Below are 15,217 nucleotides of genomic sequence, written 5' to 3'. Positions count from 1 at the left end.
AGTGTAAGTCGGTATCTCTCGCCCCACTGCACAGCAGATGGTCTCTCTCTCTCTCTCTCTCTCTCTCTCTCTCTCTCTCTCTGTGGATTTGTCTCTGTTTCCACGACGATTTGAACACTCGCCGTGTCTTTAAGCAGAAAAAATAAAGTTGGATTTGGAGTTGTTTTTATCGTCATCTGGAGCCTGAAGACAGAAAGGTATCTTTATTGATTATTAATATCAATGAATAATTATCAGCCACTAGTTAGTGACTGTTTTTGTCAGATCAGATTTCTATATGTATGTCTGTGTTAAATACACAGTGTTATATGTAATACATGTGCAGTAATAAACACACTGTCGAGTAATGACACATCGTGAAGTTTTTAAATAAGAGGAATGGTTTGATCTCTTCCTCCATATTGATTTCATTTGGGATTTGATTCTCTTCATCTTAAAATCTTTAAATTAATCAAACATCAGCGTCAGATTTTTACTGCAGTTTTCTGCAGTAAACTGGTGAAATGTGGTTTTTTGAATAAATAATCGTTGAAGGTAAAATATGTAAGAATCTATTTTTCTAACATAACAACAGTTGATGTGATTCTACTGGAGCTGCAAAGACAAAGATACTGAAAAATTCATCCTGTTGGCCTGATGCTCCCGCTGATCTCAGATCTGTGATTGTTCTGTGTTTGAACCCTCAAACTGTCCGTGAGCTCATACATTATCAGCTTTAAGGGTCAGAAACAAAACACAAAGACTACTTAAATTTCACACTTACTTCCACAGTGAGATAAAGAAATTACTGCTCAGATTTTCAGGCAGTTTCTGTGAACACTTTGTGAGGATTTCCTGGGACACTGTGTCAGAAGTCAGACTTAAGTGAATGTGACAGAAACAGACCCTGAGCACCTGCCAACCAGCTGCTGGGCTTTAGTCCTGACTTCGCCAACAGGTGTGTACCAACACGTCTTCGGCCAAAGGTCTCACAGGTACAGGTTCCACATCGGTCTCCTGCAGCTCTGAGGTTATTCATCTCTCTGTATCTCTATCTGCCATATATTGTCCCAGCTTACTTTTACTGTCATTATCAGGTGGTGTTTATTCTCCATCTTATTTCACATTAATTATTTATCCCTGTTTTTATGTCCATTCTATCTTTTCTATGTGAAGAACTCACTTGGTGAATGTGATTCCTGAATGAAAGGTGCTATGGAAATTAAGTCTATTATTGTTATTATCATTGTTGTTGTCGTTGTTGTTGTCATTGTTATTGCTCATTGTCTCCATCAATTAAGAGGCCGCAGGGTCTACAGGGAGGGTCTAGAGGTAATTTAGAATGTTCAAGCACCCACTGGTGAGCAGTAGAAGACCTCCATAAGGTCCCTAGGGAGGTTCTAGAGGACCGTGGTGAGATTCAAGGGATCATTGAAAAGGGTTCAAGGCACTCCAGAGGGTTATGGAAGCATCTTGGTCTTTGAGTAGGTACTAGGAGTGCTTTACAAAGCCCTGGGGGTGTTTGAGATGGTACTGTGGGTCTTAAGGTCTGGTTTCAAGGTCCCAGAGGAGGTATTACAAGTCCCACATAATTGAGTGGGTTTGTTCAGTGGTTTCTGAGAGGTTTTGAAGAAGGTTCTAGAGGCCACAGAGAAGGTTCAAGAGGTCATTAGGAAGGTGCTAGACATCCCTCAGATGGTTCTAGAGGTCATTTGAAAGGCTCAAGGACTCTCACGGTTCAAAAGCACTTGGTTTTAAAGGTCCCTAAGGAGTTTCTGGACATCATTGTTGAGATTATAGGCATGATTATGTCATGCTCCTAAGTCTTTTAGGAGGTTCTAAGGGTCTACAAGAAGATTCTAAAGATATATAAGCAGATTTGAGATCACTGGGGAGATTCTACATGTCCTCAACAAGGTTCTAGATGTCTATAAGATAGTTCTAGAGATGTACATAATAGTTCTACAGGCCATTGAAGGAATTATACCTTTTACAAGAAAGTTTTACAGGTTCTGTAGGTTGATTGGACTCTTTTACAAGTTACAAATGAGGTTCTACAGGTCTACAGGACTGTTCCAAAGGTCACATACAAAGTTCTAGAGACTATTTAGATGGTCATAGAGGTGTATAAGAGGGTTCTGATCTATAAAACATTCTGGAAGTCATTGAAGAAGTTCTTGAGCTCTATTGGGCTGTTCTAGAGGTAATTTAGGGGGTTCATTGGATCACAGAGGAGGTTCTATGGGACTATTGTTTTAGAGTTACCTAAGGTGTCTTTGCTGAAGGTTGTAAAGGTGCTTGATTAAGCTTCAGAGATCTTTGAGAACAGTTTAGAGGTCCTTAAGAAGGCTTTAGAGATTTTTGAGAATATTTGATGATCCTTGAGACCTAGTTCTTAAGTAGGTTCCATGTAATTCAGTGATTCAATGATCAGATGCAGATGACTGATAGGCATAAAGGATTATGGGTAAATATTCACACTGTATAAATGAATGAAACAACAGAAGTAATAATGGGATATTAACAACTGGGGCTCAAGTCTCAAGCAGTGTCCTCAAACTCCTGGAGGTGGACTCACGTGGTGAAGATGTGTTTGTATTTTCAGTATGATGCTGAACGACAGGTGGACCATCATGAACAACAGCAGCTCAGAGCTCGACAGCAAACAACCAAACAAACATAAGGTACGTGCTGAATTAGCTGCAGGCATGTTAGCTTGTTACCACACCAGTCCCCTATCAGCCCCCACCAATGTCCCACCGCCGTCCAACCACTATCCCACCACTGTCCAAACACCGTCCCACCGCCATCCCTGCCTTAGTCTTCCATCATTTGAACAAAGTGTAAACAGTGAAAACAGAGAGAGAACATAATGAGAAGAAGAACATGATGCAGACAGACAGTAACAGGCAGGCAGACAGTAACAGACAGACAGTGACAGACCTACAGAGAGTTAATTCGTGTTAATCTGGAGTTAAACTGTCAGATCAAAGTGTCTCTAATCTGGAGCAGCTGTCGCCTTCACTGACGTCGCCTGAGGATCTGCAGATTAAACACTACAGGAAAACACAGAGCGAGGGTTTATACTGCAGGGGATAAGTTCCCCCAATAACCTCCACCCATGACCCCCCACACCCAACTCCATGCAGCTGTAACCCTCTTGGTGGTGGATGTTAGGGTTGTCCTGACCTGCAGACAAACCTGAACTTCTCAGAAAGAGCAAAGTCTATCATTGAAAGATGATGTTCAGTAGTTCATCAATAATACAGTCATTTGCAGTATTGGTGGTTTTGTGTCAGATTACTATCATTATGGACAGTCACCTCTATCACAGTCTGTTATGTAAAGTGTTGAAACTGTTTTCCTGTACTTCCATACTTTATTTTTGCTGAGCAAAGGTAGAAAGAACTGTGACTTCACTGCACAACATTTATCTGACAGCTGCAGTTACTGATTACTGTGCAAATTCACATTTGCAGAAAACATATGATGCTGCTTACACGCTGATGCAAAGTCATTCATTCATTTCAATGCATTTCTGTTTTATTTATACCAAAGTGTAACACTCATATCCTCCTGACTACCAGAAGAAAAATATTGTCCCATTGCAATTTTGTTTAAATTCCCCAATCTTTGTAAGGTACATAGTGATACATATCTCGAGCACATGAGTTATGTGATAATATGATAAGTTTCTGGAGTGCACGTGATCTGTCGTCATGGTGACCAGAAACTTTTTTTTGTGCTTGTTTTCCATTTCTTCTTCTTTCTTTTTCTTCTTCTTCATGTCCCTTTAGGGACTCCATATAATTAGAATACTGAAAACTTTTTTTTTTTTTTTTTTTTTTTTTTGGAAAAAAACATCGCCTGAGGATCTGAAAAAAAAGGGAATTTTTTTTAGGACACTTTTTAAACACTTAAATACTATGCTAACATACAGTTAAAATAATTCGGACAACGTTGTAATGTGTTGTAAAGAGACTTATCTAAAATGTGCCAAGAACATTTCAAGCCAAAATTTGCTCAGTAAAAAGTATTCTGCTCTTACTTTTCCTCCTCCCATAAAATGCGCTTCCACTGATGGACGCCATTTTCCTTAATGAGAAAGAGAAAGGTACCAAAGCCCCACCCCTTCACATTTGGTATCATTGAAAAGCCCTAAATGTCATCTGTAGATAGCAAAAGGAGATAATTCTGTAGTATTCAGTGGGTGGGAGATATTCAGGTTTACAAATGTCCTCCACAGAGGACAAATTTGAACTACTGGTAGTCAGGAGGATATAAAGCAGGTCAGGACCATACTCTTCCATGTACAGAGACCCATGAGTGAGCAGTTGGCTGATTTAAATCACTCACTGGGGACATTTTCATGCCTTATGAGTACTTTTTCGTCAGTTTTATTTATATAGACCAGAATCACAAATCACAATTTGCTTCAAGGGGCTTTACAGTCTATACAGCATGGAACGCTCCCTGTTAACAGACCTTCGATTCCGATAAGGAAAAACACCTCAGGCAAAAAAAACTTTTCACATGAAAAAAAGAAACCTCAGGACGAGCAGCAGAGGAGTGATCCCTGTCCAGGACAGACAGATAGGACATAGACATCACATGTACACAATAGACTGGCTAATAATTACAATTAGTTCAAATTTTGATGGCAAAAATGCAGATATATGTAGACTGTAAAACATAAGGGAAGAGTTTGGATTCAGGAAGACATTTAGCAGCTTCATGTGTCACTAGATAGGTAGGACCTGAGTCACGCAACCTCCTGTCCACCGTGGGACCTGTTCAATGGTCAAGACACTGAGTTTCTCTATGGGAAGATTGTGCAAGGACCTGTAGGACGCCGACACACCAATCCACCTCGACTCCTGGACACGGGCTAAAGATGTTAAGAGCAGTTAAAGCATACGGGCTCTTCTTTGACAGTCTGGAGTCATCCGGCAGTTCAGCAGAGCCCTGTTTGCTTCCTCCTGTTCCTCCACTGCAGCATAGATGGACAGTGATGGAAACTTAGACCACATGACCTGTCCTGAGCGCAGTCCTAAAAATACCAGGAAGACCACCCTTCCTGACGGATGTGTAGTACTATCCCAGTCTCCTCCCACCACATCTACTGAGCTACTGTGGAACTGTTTCAGTTTGTCATTCAGTTTAGGACACAGGTCTAAACGATCAGCACCAGAGTTGGGAGCATATACATTTATAGACACAAAAGGTTTGTCTTTGATTGTTGCTTTTGCCACTTGAACCCCGCCCTGCTCTACTTCACCTGCCACAACGTTTGTTAAGTGCTGTGGAAACAGCACTACACCTGCACTGAGGTTAGTACCAGTTTAAAGTAAAGAAGGAGAGGACAGTGAGACCAGTCCAAGAAAAGAAGACCAGCCTCAGTGCTTCACCCTTTTTCATTAGTAGTCTTTCAGACATTTACAGGGACTCTCTTCACTTTAGGGGAAGTCAATGTCTTTAGTCAGTATCTTCTTTAGATGAAACCTCTTCTGTTCACTCAGCTGTTAACTGACCAGTCTTCTTGTCTTTGTACTAGTCTCTGTGTTCACATTGGTTTATGTTGACCTATTGCAGCCATGAACTAAGGAGAATTTGAGTCCTGCATGTGCAGGATTACTTCTGCATGTGATGGGTCAGTAAACCAGCTTTGAAGTTATACTACGCGTCTTATTCTGCAAACATCCAATGTTATCTTTAGGACAGAGGTCATGAATCTGTTCTCTGTCCTAAAAAAAATACAAATAAAAAAATCTGGAAACGATTGATTCCTGTAATGAATCTAACTGCTGATCATCAGAAAAGAGTGACTCAGAGTCATCTTCCAAATGTCCTTGTCTTCATCATTCACAGTGTTCGACACGTCTGCTGCCTCACTTTGAATCTCACTTGTACCACCTGTCTGAGTGTCGATCACACCTCCTTCTGTCTGTCCACCACCTTCATTTTCTTGCACAACTTGTCCTACAGGATTATCAGAGGACAGATGAGAGGACAGACATGGACTATCAGTACTAATCTTAATAGATTCACTGAGAGCGACTCACCATGGTAACAGGGGCGAGGCCTGAGGAGTCAGAGGATGAGTGCTGAGTCAAAGTTAGCATGGAGACATGAGGACGAGGAGGACAGAAGGTCCTGCAGCCTGTAGACTCCATTCTGCAGTGAGCAGTGAGCTTGGGACGGTTCACAAGTTTAATGAGAGTTGTGATGCTTTTCGTAAATCTGGCTGATCATATTTAGATATTTAGATACTTCACCGACATTTCCAGTGTAGCCAATCACGTTCCTCTAGACTCACAGCATACGCACAAATATGTATGCAATATTTATGTAGTACTGCAATACTATATAAGTACTGTACTGTAAGTTAGTCGACGCTTCCCACCAAATCACATGAAGTTACACCGGCAGGGATAAATCAGCTGAAACACAGTGAAGGTGGTGGTGGTGAGTTCAAGGACTCATGTGGACGATCAGCCCGAGATCATCTCACTGTTTTCCTGTCTGGTGTGTGTGTGTGTGTGTGTGTGTGTGTGTGTGTGTGTGTGTGTGTGTGTGTTCAGAGATGCTGCAGCCTGCTGTTATGGTCTGTCATTGTGTTGGTTGTCACAGCAGCCGTTGTCACAGCAACAGTCACCATCCTGTATCTAAACCAGTATCCTCTTCCCTTCATCAACAGGTAAACACACTTCTCTGACCTACCTGTCTGACTGTCTGTCTCTGTCTCTTTGACCCACCTGTCTGACTGTCTGTCTCTGTCTCTTTGACCTACCTGTCTGACTGTCACTTTTGTCATAGCAACAGGGACAGACTCTCCTCTTCCTCACCTGTGATCTCGACCAATACCAAAGAGTCTGGCGCCCTGGTGTCAGTCTCTCGTGTCGGAGACGGAGAGCCAATCAGCATCTTTCTGGACCCAAACTGTCCAGACTACGGCGAAAACTTCCTGCGGTGGGAGGCGCTGCAGAGCTCTCTGCTACGAGTGCTGTCCAATCACAATGCAGACAACTGGCAAGAGACAGGATTGATCCAAAAGCTGGCAGAAGAGCTGAAGGTGTTATCAGGCCACACCCACAACCTGAGGCTGGAAGCTGATTCGCTGAAAAGAGGTCAAGGTGTTCTGAACCAAAGAATGGATGGACTGCAGAGTGAGCAGAGCCGTATCATACAGGTGAGACAGATTCATTATTAAGCAACATGTGAAATACAATAAAATTCTATAAAATATACCAGCACAGCTGCATCCTACAGGTCAATATAAAATGAAAATTAATGTAATCAAGTTGATATGACAATGAAATACAGCAAAAGTAAATAATTGTACGATAAATTGAAATAAAAGTACAATAAATCTAATTAATTGCGTAAAATCTAAGATCAAACGATGTGAAATGAAATCATATGATTTTCTTCCTTCCTGTCTGTCTCTCTTACCTGGACAGGTGTTGTCTGACAGTCACTCAGGTGTGTTGAAGTTGGCGGCAGGTTTCAGTGATTCTCTGCTCAGCCTGCAGAGGGAGACAGAGAGTCTGAGGCGGCTCAACAGTGACATGCAGAGAGACAGCAAGGACAGAGGTAACATGCACACACAGAGACATGCATGCGCACACGCGCGCACACACACGTGGTTCTCACAGGACGGCCACACTGCAAACATGTGACGATCTTGTAGAATCTGATGCATTGATGAAGATTAAAGCACCAACAGGATATAAAGGAGTTCAATGAGCTCCAGCTGAAACATCTACAGCAGGAACATGTGTCTGTGTTCAACTCGAGTAAACCTTTTTATTTATGTCTGTCTGTCGGCCTGTCTGTCTGTCTGTCTGTCTGTCTCTCTCTGTCTGTCTGTCTGTCTGTCTGTCTCTGTCTCTGTCTGTCTCTCTCTGTCTCTCTCTCTGTCTGTCTGTCTGTCTGTCTGTCCCTCTGTCTGTCTGTCTGTCTCTCTGTCTCTCTCTCTCTCTCTCTCTCTCTCTCTCTCTCTTTGTCTGTCTGTCTGTCTGTCTCTCTCTCTCTCTCCCTCTCTTTGTCTGTCTGTCTGTCTGTCTCTGTCTCTGTCTGTCTCTCTCTGTCTCTCTCTCTGTCTGTCTGTCTGTCTGTCTGTCCCTCTGTCTGTCTGTCTCTCTCTCTCTCTCTCTCTCTCTCCCTCTCTCTTTGTCTGTCTGTCTGTCTGTCTGTCTGTCTGTCTGTCTGTCTGTCTCAGCTGTCAAACCCAGAGACTGCAGTGATGTCTTGGCGTCTGGTCGTTCTCAGGATGGAGTTTATTCTGTGTTTCCGGCTCATGACCCTGTTGGCTTCATGGTTTACTGTGACATGACCACTGATGGAGGAGGCTGGACGGTATGAGCTGAGCTGTCTCTATTTCCATGGTTATGCCAACAGTAAATGCAATTAGTTTAGCGAGACATCAGAAACAGATAGCTGTCAGGCTGTCAGCTGATCCGTCCACTGACAGACGATTCTTTTCATTGTACCTTTTATTTGACTGTTTTAATATGTTTATTTAACAGTTGTATTACGTTTGCACTCAAACACAAAGCTGGCTGACAGGTCAGTCGACATCATGTGTGTGTGTGTGTGTGTGTGTGTGTGTGTGTGTGTGTGTGTGTGTGTGCGCGCGCACGCACAGGTGATCCAGAGGAGGGAGGACGGCTCTGTAAATTTTTTCCGAGGGTGGAATGCATACAGAGATGGTTTCGGAAAAACTACAGGGGAACACTGGCTAGGTCTGTCTCACACACACACACACACACACACACACACACACACACACACACACACAGTGTAAAGTTCCGACAGCCTCTATGCTGCAGAGTTCATCACAGCGAATTCTGAAAGTGCTAGACTTCAGGAACACCAGGATGGTGATGATGGTGACGATGGTGCTGTGATTGAGATTACAATTACAATCAGTCATTTGGCAGACGCTTTTATCCAAAGCGATGTACATATGAAATTCATACATCACAAGATTCTGTACAGGAAAGAACAACAAAAGTCAGTCCCCTAACGCTAATTCCTGGTCCAATTGGACAAAGGTACTACAAGGTAATGCGTAAAGAAGATGAACAGCAGCGGCTGTGGGTCAGGAGGTAGAGCAGTAGAGTTGATGGTTCGATCCCTGGCCTCGACAGTCCACATACTGGAGTATCCTTGGGCAAGATACTGAATTCCAAAACTGCTCCCGATGCTGCACCATCGGTGTGTGAATTCATGTGTACGTTGCTTAGGATAAAAGCCTCTGCCAAATGACTAATTGTAACTGTAATTGTAGTGAGCAGTGGAGTGACATATGCTCTTTTGGGCTGGTTGAAGACCAGATGCGCCGCCGCATTTTTGATCCTCTGCAAGGGTTTTGGATTTGGTGGTTAACCGTGTCAACGGCAGGTGGTAGGTCGGGCAGTAGTAGAACAGAGGACTGACCAGTAGCTCTAGCTGATCGTAGTGTTTCCATAACAGATAAGAGTGCAGTCTACGTAGAGTGTCAGTTTTTGAAACTGGATTGGCTAGGATCATGCAGGTTGTTCTCAGAAAGGAATTCAGACTTGATTTAAGACCATGCGCTCAAGAGTTTTGGAAAGGAAAGTAAGGAGTGAAACTGGCCTGTAATTCACAGGGAGTGAGGAGAAAATTTTGTGAGGAGGCATGGTTGCCGAGACCTCATTGGAGAGCTGAGCCGGTGTAAGGGACCGGGGATTTCGTCTGAAGGAGACCCTTTGTGGTGGAACGTGAGGATGCTCTGGTAAGGGTACAGAGAATTGATTAAAGAAGTGGTCTAATACATGTAAGGGGGTGAAAGTTAGCTTAGCCATGCTGCAGTTTTGAATCACAATTAAGTCGAGAGTATTGCCCTCTTTGTGTGTTGGAGCGGTGGAGACCTGTTTGAGGTTGAATGAGGACAAAAGTGAAAGTTGACCGCATGGGGTTTGTTAAGATGGATATTCATGTCACCTGTGACAGTCAGTGGGGTGCCATCTTCAGGAATGGCTGAGAGTAGCATGTCCAGTTCAGCTATAAAATTGTGATATTCAAAGGATGAGTTATTGCTTAGAGGAGTAAACTTGGGCCACCTCTATGTCCAACAGGATGAGGTGTGTGGGGGAAAGCGGAGTGGTGGTGGTGTGGCTGTAGGGGAATTAATTATTACCTCTAAATTAATGTTCGTTAATAAGAGTAGGGGCACCAACCTTCTTCAGCTAAGAAGGATTTTGTATATCATGTCTTGTAAGGCTGATGTAGTGAACGAATGAACCAACAGTAGATCAGTCTGATAATCTAAGGCGTGAACTCTCAGTACAGGGATTGCTTATATCCAGCTCAAAAGGACACCGTCTGACAACGACTTGTATGTAAAAGATTATTTATTAAACACAATAATAAATGAATATGAATCATGGATAATGCGATAGCTTATATGGATGAGGTAGATTAACACAAACACTGCACAGAGGAACTTATGGCAAGAGAATGGTAAAATGAGTTTGGCGATAGTGAGAAGTAGGTTTTTAAGGGGACAATGGGGACGCGAATATGAAGTTAATTTGTTGAATGAACGATTTAGAGAATTTAAACAAATCTCAACCTCATGGACCAACTCTTATTCAAAACCGCTTAAGCATGCCTACTTTGTCAGCGACGTTCCTAGATGTCTGCCCCGAACTGACACGAAGAGGCTCCGCGTCGTCGTCCGTCACTCTGATCTGCACAGCGGTCTGCCAGACGAACCGGTTGAGAGCCGGTGTTGGACAGGGATGTCTCGGGAGCTGAGGGTCTTTGGTGTCGGTTACAGACGAGGAACGGCTTCTAATGGTTATTTAGAAGAAGAAGAAGAAGAAGAAGAAGAATCGGGGGGAGACATTCCCCTTTATTGTCACACACACGCAGCACGGCACACGGAGGTGAAATTCGACTTCCGCCTTTGACCCATCCTGGTCGTCCCTCCTCTGCGGCAGACCAGGAGCGGTGGGCAGCCAGACCGGCGCCCGGGGACCCATTCTTCTGTGTCACCATTGGTCAGGTGGTGATCTTCCTGCATGTTTTTAGTTGGGGTATATTTTTACGGAGGATACCCCAGGTGAACACGGGGAGAACATGCAAACTCCACACAGAAAGGCCCTCCTCGAGCAGCAGGCACCGAAGCATGGTGGAGGACACACCCGGAGCGAGATTCGAACCCGGGACCTTCTTGCTGTGAGGCGACAGTGTTGCCACCGTGCCACCGGACCAGCGGGTCAGCAGCAGGCTACAGGTCTTCGGTGCAGTCAGTTAGTTGTCAGCCGTTTGGCAAGGCTTTTGATTACTAATAATAAGATTGAGAAACTCTTCGATGGCCGGTCGAAAATATCTTAAAAATTATTCAGAAATTAGGGAAAACTCAAGAAGAACTGACACATAACAGAAGAAACTTAACTAAAACTAAGACAGAACTAGACTGAAGTCCGCTGCGCGCTACTAACTGTACTACTACTAACTACTACTAACTGGCAGTATGGTTCCATGGTGGAAACTCAGAGAAAACCTTTGAAATAGTTAAATTCACAGTTTCGTCATCCTGTAAGTTAGAAACACCAGGAAAGCATTGTTATTGTATAGATCACGAGCTTAGCAATGTAATAACATCTACGGTTAAATCAAACATTGAGATTTGGTTAATTTGGTAGGTTAAGCAAAAAGGCACACAGACATACAGAACAGTTTGCTTCAGGAATGTTCAATTTACAACCCATCAGCATTATCTGGTTTGAAGATTCCTTTGAGACATGGCATTCGTCCATCCAGGCAGTTTTATTGTCCTTACCTCCCATGGGCTATCAAGAAAGAGTTAGCACCTCCATGAGAACGTTATGACCAAATGTAAATTAGAGGTGAAAGTGTTATCAGTGACTCTTGTTGCCCTGAAAGAATGTGAAAAGTTGTTCTACAACCAGACATCTTGTCTCTGCCTAAGTTCACACCTTCCTGTGAACCTTCCAGATGGTCAATAACTCTTAAAAGTCTGATTGTTTTATCACTACACTTCTCCTGAGGAATGCACAGAGGGGAGAAGAGGATCAATTACAGACCAGTTCTGCTACATGGCTGTGTTTTCTGGATGGATCCAAGTTTCGGTTAGGGTTAGTATCTGAATTTGATGTAGATTTGCAAGTGCTTGGATAAATTCTGTTTTGTTTACTGCAGACTGGCAATACTATAGGCCAAAGGAAAAAGCAGAGGGAGTAGTTGAGGCTTTTCTGAGTGAGTAGTGGTTCTCAGGATTGCGTTGCCTTTTATACTCAATGCATTTTTTTTCGCATGCCCTGGATGACCAGGACATATTGGTAGCACATGGTGTGTGGACAGGAGGGCAATGGGAGTAGTGTAAGAGGAGTGGTGGTTATCTGTGTCCTTGCTCAGTGGACTCGCACAAGTTGACTCGAAGGTCTTTCCCCAAAAGGGTCTTCACATAAGAGGGGCTGACTTACAAGGGCTGACGCTTCAGCACAAGCTGTGTGTTAAATACAGGAAATGCCACCACTGTGACCCATCTTAGCTCGTTACCAGGGCTGAACCCGCCCCTTTCGGATTTCCACAACAAAGCAACAGATCGAGGGCATGACCCACGTCAGCTGACCCTCCTATCGAAACTCAGAGAGTGAGAATGAGAAGTGCTCAGTGGCAACAAAAGCCTGCTAATAGCCTAGATCCAAATTTAAGCCAGAAATAAAGAATGAAAACTATGAAATGAAACCTATATTCCACAGCCAAGCTTGTTCTGGTGATGGGATGGTGATGATGGTGATGATGGTGACGTGATGGTGATGATGGTGATGTGATGGTGACAATGGTGATGTGATGGTGACGATGGTGACGATGGTGATGATGGTGACAATGGTGACGATATTGACAATGGTGACTATGGTGATGATGGTGATAATGGTGTGATGATGTGATGTGTCCATGTGTTGCTTGTTGTCTTTTACTTTGAACAGCATCACAAAACACTTTACAAGCATTTATGGGCTTTAAATGTGCCCAGCTGATTTAAAACCCATATTTTTTAGCAATGTTCTAAAGGAAGATGCAGAGGAAATCGCCATTTATTTATTATTATTATTTTTGTTGTCATTATTATTATTAGTAGTAGTCGTAGTCGTCGTAGTAGTAGTAGTAGTAGTAGTTTTACTAGTAGTAGATAAGATTAACTTTATTGATCCCACACTGAGGGAATTTCTGAGGTTAGCTGTGCTTCAGATCTTTGAGAGATCGGTACGCTTCATCCATTTGCAAATCTAAATCAAATTACTACCCTACTTTCACAAAGGACTGTTTTGTTAATTGCTCTAAATTCTGGAATCCCATCACAGTATTACAGAACAAAAAGGTATCTGATTCACCTCAGGAACTGAGGAACTGGAAATGTTTCCATCATAGACAAATGTTGACATATTCAATGCCTTCAACTTTGAGAGGGTGGATCTTACTTTTGATCAGCATTTTCCCTCAGTGCTAGCCGATTCATCAGAGGGCTTTATACCAGCAAATACGTCTTCATCTTCTGCTCTTTCATTTCATTTAGGAGACCTCCAAGTCCCTGATATTCTTCATGCATTAAATACTATCAAACTCAAAAAGGTAGCCAGGCCTACCTTCTAAAAGCTATCACGTAAATTTCCTACTTAAGCCAAAAGCTTTTATTTTTGCAAAGCAGTCTTAATCTTCAGTCATGTAAAAGGCTTCAGTGAAAGCGCCTTCTATCAGATCAAAGGCTGGTGAAGCACAGTCAAATCAGTCCTGTCAAACCACCGTTCTGTCTTCCTGTCAGTCTATCTCCCTGTCTATCTGTCTCTCTCTCTGCTTGTCTCTCAGGTCTCCAGAGGATCTACTCTCTCACCAGGTCAGGTGGTCATGAGTTACGTATCGACATGGCTGACTTTGATAACGCCACAGCATTCGCTCGCTATGGTGATTTCTCTGTCGGTCGAGACTCAGTGAACCCAGAGGAGGATGGATACCCGCTGACCGTGGACCAGTATACTGGGACCGCAGGTACATATACTAGCACTACTGCCGTACTACTGTATTACTACACAGCACTATATAGTACTAACAGGTGTTTGTTTGTCCTCCAGGTGACTCCCTCCTGAAACATTCTGGGATGCAGTTCACCACCAAAGACCGGGACCAGGACCAGTCAGAGAATAACTGTGCAGCCTACTATCAGGGGGCGTGGTGGTACCGTAACTGCCACACATCCAACCTGAACGGGCAGTACCTGAGTGGGGGCCACGCCTCATATGCAGATGGAGTGGAGTGGTCCAGCTGGACGGGTTGGCAGTACTCACTCAGGTTCACTGAGATGAAGATACGACCTAATGCTAAACCGGACTCCTGATCGCCTGACACTTAACCTGACTACTATCCCTGACCATAACCCTGACATCAGACCTAAACCTGACCCCTGAACTCTGACCAAAACCTAACTCCTGACTCTCTAACCCCTAAAGTTGAGCTTTGACTTTAATCTTATCTCTGACATTAAACCTTGACCTCCAGCACAGACACAGACCTCGAGCGACCCCTGACCAATTTTCTAAAGCAGCTCCAAAAAAAGAGATGTCTGTTGTGTTTTACTGTATAAAATGGTTCTTAAATAACCAAGTTGTTTCACTTCTCTCTGTTTCCCTGGTCATTGTGTGTTCTGATCAATAACTTTTCATATTATAATGATGTCAGTTGATGTGAATGTAGAGCTGATGGTTGATTAAAAAGTTACTGACTAAGCTTAAGCTATGCTTCCATCTGTTCATCCTCTGTTGTTGAAAACATCAGATCAGAGTTCGGATGAAGTCAGTCGTAAATTCTATTTTAGATCATTCTTGAACCAGCTAACACTGGCCTTCATGCTTAGGTAGCTGAAAAAACTCAACACAAGTCTATTTAGTAGCCGGTGGAGCTTCTGATCATTTTTACACTTCACATTCACATTCACACCAAACTGTGGTTGCTGATCATTTAGTTTTACGAACACAACACTGTCCCAATACTACAGGAACTCAAGTGATGAAATATACTATTAAACATCATAGAAATTCTACATGTGATAATATTTGACAAATATAATTGAAGAGAACATTGTACTTTGATTACAATGCCATTTATTTTTCTCCGTAGAAGATTCCGTAGTTAGACCCTCGTAAAAGAAGGGTGTAAAATCTGTGAAAAAGTGAACGGACGTTTACAA

At 43.1% G+C, this 15,217-nt stretch overlaps 1 protein-coding gene across 2 annotated transcripts; it reads left to right on the top strand.

Annotated features, from left to right (window-relative positions):
• Positions 1 to 92: 92 nt before the first annotated feature.
• Positions 93 to 14,736, top strand: fibcd1a (fibrinogen C domain containing 1a). 2 transcript variants are annotated; one of them, XM_076731016.1, is made up of 10 exons: positions 93 to 197; positions 804 to 937; positions 2,585 to 2,663; positions 6,561 to 6,676; positions 6,796 to 7,168; positions 7,440 to 7,572; positions 8,201 to 8,337; positions 8,627 to 8,723; positions 13,843 to 14,022; positions 14,106 to 14,736. In XM_076731016.1, exons 3-10 carry the CDS (start codon positions 2,586 to 2,588, stop codon positions 14,366 to 14,368), a joined length of 1,377 nt encoding a protein of 458 aa, XP_076587131.1. In that variant the 5' UTR covers positions 93 to 197; positions 804 to 937; position 2,585; the 3' UTR covers positions 14,369 to 14,736. The 2 variants fall into 2 exon arrangements, with proteins under 2 accessions (XP_076587131.1, XP_076587132.1); XM_076731017.1 differs by having other exon boundaries at positions 804 to 974.
• Positions 14,737 to 15,217: the final 481 nt, after the last annotated feature.

The sequence above is a fragment of the Chaetodon auriga genome, chromosome 5 (assembly GCF_051107435.1).
Source record: "Chaetodon auriga isolate fChaAug3 chromosome 5, fChaAug3.hap1, whole genome shotgun sequence".
Classification (NCBI taxonomy): domain Eukaryota; kingdom Metazoa; phylum Chordata; class Actinopteri; order Chaetodontiformes; family Chaetodontidae; genus Chaetodon; species Chaetodon auriga.
This window is presented reverse-complemented; position numbering and strand designations above follow the sequence as displayed.

What these genes read in the sequence shown, in the direction of transcription:
- fibcd1a (XM_076731016.1), top strand. Translation starts at nt 2,586, where the DNA reads ATGATGCTGAACGACAGGTGGACCATCATGAACAACAGCAGCTCAGAG. An exon ending in CCTCTTCCCTTCATCAACAG is followed by an intron (nt 6,677 to 6,795) that starts GTAAACACACTT and finishes CTTTTGTCATAG; the next exon opens with CAACAGGGACAGACTCTCCT. An exon ending in CTGATGGAGGAGGCTGGACG is followed by an intron (nt 8,338 to 8,626) that starts GTATGAGCTGAG and finishes GCGCACGCACAG; the next exon opens with GTGATCCAGAGGAGGGAGGA.